The sequence below is a fragment of the Lycium barbarum genome, chromosome 12 (assembly GCF_019175385.1).
Source record: "Lycium barbarum isolate Lr01 chromosome 12, ASM1917538v2, whole genome shotgun sequence".
Lineage (NCBI taxonomy): Eukaryota > Viridiplantae > Streptophyta > Magnoliopsida > Solanales > Solanaceae > Lycium > Lycium barbarum.
In genome coordinates this window covers 75,797,347-75,806,657 of record NC_083348.1, presented here as the reverse complement: position 1 = coordinate 75,806,657, position 9,311 = coordinate 75,797,347, and the positions used below count along the sequence as shown (strand labels likewise).

The following is a 9,311-nucleotide window of genomic DNA, read 5'->3' as shown; positions in this document are numbered from 1 at the left end:
ATCTGATGCTTCATTTGAGAGAAGGGACCAAATACTTTGACTTCGTTGGCTCACTCAAAAAGTTTCCAAGCTCAAAATATAAAATATTGTCATCATCAAGGTTTGAATTAGATATTATTTGTTGCAATTACAGCTAATGTGAATATATCAAAGAGTTAAATGCTTTAGTTGATGCCTTACAAGTAAAAACCCTTATCCAAAATATATAAAATGTAACTCATTGTTTATATCTTGATTATACATTAATATTGACAATTATTCTTTTTCTACTTTCAAGAACATTATTAGCTAAATTCTATTACATTAGGTCCATATACATGAGAGAGGCCTTGTGAATTTATATCAATTTTGCTTTTTTTTTTCTTTTCTTTGGCCACTGCTTTTCGGAAAAGTTCAGTTATCACGCTTCATAAGTAGAGCGTTCCTTTATATGATGAAGATTTATCTCATTGTTGTTACTGATCTTGTGACTGATGATCTAAAACCGTCATGTTTGCAGACATGACCGAAGCACATATAAATGGGTGAGCGAAATGAGTTAAGCTCAAACGAGATATAGCTGAAAGAATCTCAAAACCTGTCATACCCGATCGGTGGTGGTTGTAGGAATAGCCAGTAGCCTTTGCTGCTAGAGCCTAGAAGATGAAAAGGCATTTGAAAATAGTTTTACTGCTGAAAGAACATTGTTTATGCTAACTAATCACCTGAATACAAATATTATTCAAGACTGCTCTCTTTCATCTTATCGGTATTACATTAAGAATTGCCCTGTACTCTAAATAACACTTGTCACTTCGTAAACAGTTGAGATGAACTGCTTTTTGGGTATCACCCACTTCAGTTTATATATAATGCGTTATTCACCCTTAATCTTAGGGATATTGGTATTTTTAGATTCTTATCTTAGCAAATTTTTTAATTTTCTTGCGTTTCTTGAATAGTTGCATTAACATTCACAGATGATATAGGTGATTTATGACCAGAACACACTAATACAGATGATAAATGAAGATATCTCTACTTGAGATGATAAGTGAACGGAGTAATGCTCAGATTTAGTGGAAGGAACCACCTATAATAGAGGCAAAAGTATTCCAACTTTAATGATGATCTGAATGTTATCTTAAAGGTTAAATCAATTTTGTGGAAATTGAGAATATTCACTTTGCCTGAATGTACCTCTAATGAACTTTATGTTTAACTTTCAGGAAGAAGAAGAACCGGTGAATGACCTTAGGAACAAAGTTGAGGAAACAAGTGGAAGAAATTGTCAATTTTTCTCAGCTCCAAGGTGGTTCTAAGTGTGAGATCTAGGATTGATTTCATGTAATCATCTCTAGCTTGTAACATAAAGTTTTACGGTTGTATCCTCCTCTAAACCTTTTGATAGGTAGTCAAAATTATCCCGGGATTATAATCCTAGGACTAATTTATCTCAGTATAAGTGGGATAAGAAGGGATATTCCATCTCTTGGGATGTGATGCATTTTATACCATCTCAGAATAAATTTATACCTTCTATCAAACATGATACAAAAAATTAGTGTTGAAATATTTCAGTTTATTCCATGCACCAAACGACCCCTTAGTAGTGTCCGAATGTTGATACAAAGGCACTATGTGGTTAAATCAAACGACCAAATCTTTATATATGAAAGAAATATTGGTGACAAAGTAGTAGAAAGGTGTGAACGTGAGAAATCTTTTTGCTGCTACAACAAATGTCTAGGAAAGTAAGGAAAACAATGTAACCATCTGAAGTGTTGGGCCCGCATCTCAAATATTAATGCATTTCCATTGAATCTCAATTGTAATTTCACAGCAAATATCAATGCATTTTCCATTGAATCTTCCTTGGGCCCCATTTCCCATTCAATGTCGTGCTTTTCTACCTTCACTATTTTATCCTGATCGTTACTACAATGTCATTTCAATTGGAATGGAACAATTGCCTTCTAACCACGTGTCACTTCTTACATTTTTATTTTTCACCGTGCCTTTCCATCATGCTCACATCATTTTACTTCTTCATTTCATCTATAAACTCTTTAGTACTTCCTAATGACATTCTTATACACTCTTTATATTTAGTAGGGTGTTTTATATTATTTTTTTATCTCAATTTACGTAACATTTTTTTTTCTTTTTATTCAATCCAAAAAAAAAATCTTTTTATATTTAGTATCAATTTAACTTTAAACTTCTCATTTCACACTCAAGAAATGACTTAACATCACAGAAGTTTCTATAGCATACTTTAGACTGCAAATATCAAAAGTTTTCTTGTATTTCTTGAATTTTGTACCTAATCAATCACCATCATATAAATTTTAGATGGAGTAATATATTGTGGCATAACTTCTTAAAAATCCAAATGAAGCTTTATCCTTTTACTCCGTAGTAATTAATTTCACTGTCTTTATGAACTAAATCAAATGTTCATATGTGCCTCTTTTATAAAATATTTTTATTGTATAATTAAGAAGAAACTAATTTAACTTATAAATACCCACATATTAAAACAAAACATCAAATATAATATAATAAAAATGTTTGGTAAAATAAATTAATTTTGATAGAGGAAGAAATTCTTCAACTTTTTTTGACTGATAAAAATGTTCTTGAAGTACTTTTCAGAAGTGCTTAATTAATAGTAGTAACAAAGAAGAAAACACTAAAATGTATTTCTTCTCATTGTTGTTTATTAATAGCTAATGATGTTGTTAGAAAGTTTCAAGTTCAACATTGTAATAATTTCATTCCATTCACAAAATATATTAGAAAGTTGAAGAAAAGTAGTTTTTGTTTTAATACCCAAATTCTTTAGAAAAATATGTAATATATTAAACATAATTTTTTTTTAAAATAAGTAGAACTCTTTATGTCAAATCTATGTTTCTTTGGGAAAAATATACCTTAAATCTTTGATACCCAAGAAATACGAATATATCAGGAGATATACCACCAAAGTTGGCTTCAAAGTAGCAAAATTTAATTTCTTAGTAGTCTGTGTTTTCCCGAAATAGTATTACTTTAATGTTAAATAAAAAAAAATATGAGAAGAATATCGATTTGCATATAAATTTCTACTATATTATTTATATATAGAAGAATCATGTTCAATATGTCTGCTTCTTGGCAATTAAATTATTTTAAGGGTATATTTTACTTTTAGCATTTAGTAAGTTTTCAAAACTGTTTAAATTTAATTGCTATCAAATATAAAAATATCTTATTATTTTTAAATGGATTAATAAAATATTAGATTAAATAAATTAAAACAAAAGGTGTAACAAGGAATACATCAATAAGCAAAAAACAATGGATTGCTGGGCCCGTGCTAGTTCCTTAAGAGGATGGATGGACAAACTTTTAGGTTGACACATCTCAAAAGAGGGGTACATATGTATACATTAGGCAACTCCCTCATTGAAAAGAAAGAGAGAATGAAATACTACTATATAGGCAGAACCCAAAATTATATGGTTAACTTACGCCCAAGAGCCAACTCCTCGCTACCTAATAACCCTGCAGGGAATATTTTCAAGAATTGAGCAAAGGAAAAACAACAATTTAAGAATAAACATCATGTCAAACAAAATAGTGTGCTCTCAGCAGGAATGGGAATAGAAGTAATAAATAAGAAATGAGTAGTAATTTTATTATACCTCTCGAATTATTATAAGTCATCTCAAGCATGGGGAATAACTACATACTAGTAGTACTTAATAATAAGGGTAAATTAGATATAAAACGATAAATTAAATAAAAATGATACATTATCTTTTGATTTTTCAAACTGAACAACTAAAAGTTGATATTTATTTTCAGTATAGTGGACAAGTAAAAGTAAACGGATGAATTACTTTTTAGTTGAGGATGGAATAAAATTATTATTTTTCTTAAAATTAAGTTTCAAAATCAGAAGAAAAAAAATGATTTTCCTTATTGAAGTAGAGAGAACAAATTACAATATTTTATGTTGATTGTCTTTTTCCCACCCTCACCCTCACATCTCGACGCCCCACCACCTCCAAATCAACCCACCCCTCAGAGTTCTCTTTCAAATACAGAGTAAAATTCATGTGATATTTCGTTCTTACTCATGTAGGTTTACACTATACAAATCACAATTAAGATAAATTAGTAGTTAGGGGAAAGAGAAAACCGAAGGAAGTATCCGGACAACATTCAGCAAGCTTCTAAATTTAGTTGTGTGAGAATGAATAGGAAATGAAGATGCAAGACTTTGAAAGTCAAAGTCTCTCAAGGGATAACAAAGTCTCAAGAGTCAAGGAAACTAAGTTCTAGGCGTGCACTGCAAAACGGTACTAAATTTGAGGGACACCAAGGTATTTTTTCCACTTATGTACAATATTTGCTCATCCGTTTTCACTGAAATATCAATACATAAAACTTTACCACTTCAAATAAAAGTGTTTATTTTTTGTTTAGCTTTTCAATTAGAGCCCGATTGCATTCGATACGCACTGGAAAATCTCACATTTGAAATAAAAGGGTTTCTTGATCGTACCAATGCATTATTTTACTAGGTTACTATCCTCATTCAAATTTTACTACCCACGACCTAAAAATAATAATGATACCATTGGAGTACCATATCTTAGTAAGAAGTAAATAAGAACAAGATTCTAGGAAATTGATGAGTGAAATCGATATAAGATTCAAGGAAATCAACAAGAAATTCTTTCGTACTTCATAAGAAGGTAGGTTTTCGTACTTTACTATTTTATTTCTTGTTGTCTTTCTTGCATAACTACTTTTGTGATGGTCCACTAAGAAGTGGAAATGGATCCAGTCTACTGCTATCATTAGTCTTTCACATTGTGTGAACTAGATTTAATAAATATTTGACTAAAGTAAAAGATGTGATGGCTATTCTATTCCTCTTTGTGATATTTCACTAAGTTAATGTTGATTTATTTATTCGTTGTTCTTTCTCCTTTTTTGCTTTTAATTGTCCCATAAAAATATCAACGATGGTCAGTTTTAATTACGATTTCAAAGTTGCAAAATCAAGAATCACGTTTTCATGTTTGTAGTTTTAAGATAAATTATTTCTACTATAATATAGGGCAGCCATGTAGAAAGTTTTAAGTTTTGGAAAGGATGAAAGAAAGTACATGAAATTGAAGAAAAATATTCTGTATGTTTGACATGAATTAAAATTACATACAGCAATGTATTTTCTATTGAATGACCGGAAAAAGAACGAACAAGTACATGGAAATTAAGGAAGAAATTAGAGAAGAAATTTCTGCTGGATTTTCATTTCTTTTCTTTATCTTTTTATTTATTTCGTAAAAATCTAGACTATAACACTACTATTATTTTTCCTCATTTTATTGAACGTATTTTCTTGGAAATAAGCATGTGATACGGTTCAGTTTTCAATATAGTAACGAAAATGTATTGTTATGGAGTCTTAACAACCCTTTGAATCTTCATCTTATTAGAGTCTAATTAAGTCTGAAGATTATGTATAATGGCTATTATGTTATTATGGAGTAATGTTTATTTATTTATCCGTCTCTTTTTGGAGGTTCTCGGGGTAACTTTTGTTTCTCAATTTTCTGGAAATTACAATTTCAAAGTTGAAATTTTGTTTATTTTTTTATTTTTGTGTTTCCAAGTTCAGTTATTTTTTTTCTACTATAAATATAGGGCAGCATATAGAAAGTTTTAAGTTAAAGAAGGTTAAAAAAGATCACATGAAATTGAAGAAATTTTTATTTATGACATGAGTTAAAATCACATAGAACGATGTATTCTATTGAATAAGTCCGAAAAAAGAAAAAAAGAAAAAAAACTAGCAAATACATGAAAATTAAGGCAAAATTAGAGAATGAATTTCTGTTGGTTTTTCATTTATTTTCTTTCTTTATTTATGTATCTATTTCATGAAAAAAGAAGTTAGGCCGTGATCTCTTTATAACACTACTCCCTTCGTTCCATTTTAACTTGTCGCTTTAGCTCTTTCACACTCATTAAGTGAAATAATAAATACAAGATATAATTACTAAGTTAACTCTATTTATTAGATGTTTTTTTTTTAAGAATTAAGTATTAAAATGACTACTTCTCTAACATTAAGGTTATAGTTAGAAACAATTGTCAATTTTGACTTAAAGTAAAACTTATTTGTACACAATTCTTAAAAGTAAATTAAGCGATAAAACTGAGACAGGGAGTATTGTTTTTCACGAGAAATGTGCTTTCCTAGAAATAAGCATGGGATACTTTTTAATATACGTAATGAGGGTGTGTTGTTATGGAGATTTAACAACCATTTGAAGCTTCATCATATAATCCAAGTCTAATTTAACACTATAAAAAGAGCTCTCTGTTGTATACTTGCTAATAACCCACTCAAACTCCATTCTTCAGGCAACAACTCTCAATCTGCCATCTTCCACTCTTCTCTCTCTCTCTCACACGCACAAAAAAAGTAAAGGGAATTTTTAATTTGATGGCTAAAACAACCCCAAATCACACTCAAGCTGTTTCTGGATGGGCAGCTCTTGATTCTTCTGGCAAAATCACGCCTTACATCTTCAATAGAAGGTATTTCATCATTTCCATACATAAATCTATTTTCCGCGTTCGTTTCAGTACGTTCCAAAAAGAATGACACGTTTTGTATTCGAAAACTTAAAATGTTCATGCTTATGCAGAGAGAATGGTGTAAATGATGTGACCATCAAGATTTTGTACTGCGGAATTTGTCACACTGACCTTCACTATGCCAAAAATGATTGGGGTATCACTATGTATCCTGTTGTTCCAGGGTAATAATCAAATTAACTTCTCTCCTTTTTTTTTTCCCCCTTTTAATTAAGTTTCTAATTTTTTTTTTTCCAATTCCTGTAATATAGGCATGAGATTACTGGGATTGTTGTGGAAGTTGGGAGCAATGTAACCAACTTCAAAACAGGGGACAAAGTAGGAGTTGGATGCATGTCAGCATCATGTTTAGAATGTGAGTCTTGCAAGAACTCAGAAGAAAATTATTGTGACAAGGTTCAGTTCACCTACAATGGTGTCTTTTGGGATGGTAGCATCACTTATGGAGGCTACTCCAAGATGCTAGTTGCTGATTATAGGTGAAGTATTTAATTGAGTAGTTTATTTTCTTCAATCTCTCTGTTTTTCTCCCTTATATATATAAAATGCAGTTTAGTAGGTACTTGACATATTAAGTCAATTTGTATACATAGATAAAGGTTAGAGGGAAAGTTATTAGATTCTGCCGAATTGCAGGTGACACTCTAGCTCCGTCATTGATGTAAATCCATTAGTTTTTACGCAGTATCTATATTTGTATTAAAAAATTTACTAATTATCTATATATATTTGATTGTGAATTCAATTATTATTAAATATTAATTTGAGATAGTTATAAAAACCCCATACACTTGAAATTCTGAATCTGTCGAATCAACACAAAACTAATTTCTCTTCTTCTTTTTATTTTTATTTTGAAGGTTTGTGGTTGCTGTACCAGAGAACCTACCAATGGATAGAGCAGCACCATTGTTATGTGCAGGAGCCACTGTGTTTTGTCCAATGAAAGACAACAACTTGATTGGCTCACCGAGGAAAAAGATAGGAGTCGTTGGTTTGGGAGGTTTGGGACATTTGGCTATTAAATTTGGAAAAGCTTTTGGGCATCATGTCACTGTCATAAGCACTTCTTTATCCAAAGAAAAAGAGGCCAAAACCAAATTAGGTGCTGATGATTTCGTTGTTAGCTCTAATGCACAACAAATGCAGGTTTGTTATATATGTCAAACTTCATTATTATTTTTAACACGGCATACAACATGTTTTTTAATGATAAGAAATGAATGTTAGACCTAACTCAATCCAAAACTAACTCATGATGATTGTTGAAGATTATATAAAAGCACCTTCATATTCTTAAATAGTTGATGTGGGAACTGAACAACCCCTCACACAATACTATGATAGAATGGACCTTGCGCATAATCCTACTCCAAAAATTAATTTACTAGTAAGGATTGTCAAAAATTATATGAGGGATCATTGTTATCCCTAAATAGCAATGTGGGAACTCCGTATTATAATGCATAGACTTTTAGAATTGCTATGTTAATGAATTTTCTTTTTGTTGGATTTCATACTGACAGTCGAGACAGAAGACCTTGGACTTCATATTGGACACAGTCTCAGCAAATCACTCTCTTGGGCCTTACTTGGAACTGCTCAAAGTTAAAGGAACTTTTGTCATAGTGGGTGCACCAGATAAGCCCATGGGCCTTTCAGCATTTCCATTAATATTTGGTAAGTAATACTCCAAGATGGATATTAAGAACGCTTTTAAATGTTAGTATCATATTAAGAACACTTCATTTTATATTTTAAGGATTGTGTTTGAAAAATTTCAGTAATAACCCCATAAAATTGTGAAATGCAGGTAAGAGAACTGTGAAAGGAAGCATGATTGGAAGCATAAAAGAAACACAAGAAATGATAGACATTTGTGGGAAGTACAATATCATGTGTGACATAGAGATAGTCACACCTGATAGGATTAATGAAGCTTATGAAAGAATTGAGAAAAACGATATTAAGTATCGGTTTGTTATTGATATTGCTAGTGAATCATCAAAACTTTAAGTCCTTTAGGGAATTCGACACGTTTAAGTATCGATATAGTGTGTTGGACGAGTGTATATCTTATTTCATGTACTAGATACGATTATTTATAAAAAAGAATGAGTCATACACTTTCTTATTGTGCTTTAATTGATTTTTGTGAAAAGAAAAATACTTCGTAAGTTTGAGATAGAGCATGGAGAATGATAAGGTCAATCATAAATCTCACATAAAAGCCAAGTTAACTAATTGCCTTCATGTCACGTTAAGCCAATGTTTATCTATTCCCCGCAAAAGGGACAATCCGGTGCACTAAGCAGTAAGCTCCCACCATGCGTGGGGTCCCCTATTTCCCGAAAAGTTACTTGATAAAAATTTTAAGAGAAATTGTTGGGCTTCAAAGGCGGGTTATGGTCTAATTACTGGCTTGGGCTTCATTCTAGTAAAATTTACTTGGCATAGCTTATATTATTACCTATTTATGGAATATAACTAAACTTTACGATAATTATATTTAGAAGCTAAAATATAACATATTTACTTCCTATAGCTACCACTTTTTTATCACTCATCTGATAATTTCCCACACCTCTAAATTTAAGCAAAAAAAAAACGTCCCTCTCTCCTATCCCCCTAAATACATGCCATTATGCCCAATATCCCTTAATTTC

General features: G+C 31.0%; 1 protein-coding gene across 2 annotated transcripts; it reads left to right on the top strand.

Annotated features, from left to right (window-relative positions):
- Nucleotides 1-4,191: 4,191 nt before the first annotated feature.
- Nucleotides 4,192-8,767, top strand: LOC132623891 (probable cinnamyl alcohol dehydrogenase 6). 2 transcript variants are annotated; one of them, XM_060338701.1, is made up of 7 exons: nt 4,192-4,352; nt 6,409-6,585; nt 6,696-6,809; nt 6,897-7,124; nt 7,506-7,794; nt 8,172-8,325; nt 8,459-8,767. In XM_060338701.1, exons 2-7 carry the CDS (start codon nt 6,491-6,493, stop codon nt 8,659-8,661), a joined length of 1,083 nt encoding a protein of 360 aa, XP_060194684.1. In that variant the 5' UTR covers nt 4,192-4,352; nt 6,409-6,490; the 3' UTR covers nt 8,662-8,767. The 2 variants fall into 2 exon arrangements, with proteins under 2 accessions (XP_060194684.1, XP_060194683.1); XM_060338700.1 differs by lacking the exon at nt 4,192-4,352 and having other exon boundaries at nt 6,312-6,585.
- Nucleotides 8,768-9,311: the final 544 nt, after the last annotated feature.

Excerpts from the sequence above, each read along its gene's own strand:
- LOC132623891 (XM_060338701.1), top strand. The coding sequence starts at position 6,491 with ATGGCTAAAACAACCCCAAATCACACTCAAGCTGTTTCTGGATGGGCA. Across the intron at positions 6,586-6,695 it reads CCTTACATCTTCAATAGAAG|AGAGAATGGTGTAAATGATG; the intron begins GTATTTCATCAT and ends ATGCTTATGCAG. Across the intron at positions 8,326-8,458 it reads AGCATTTCCATTAATATTTG|GTAAGAGAACTGTGAAAGGA; the intron begins GTAAGTAATACT and ends TGTGAAATGCAG.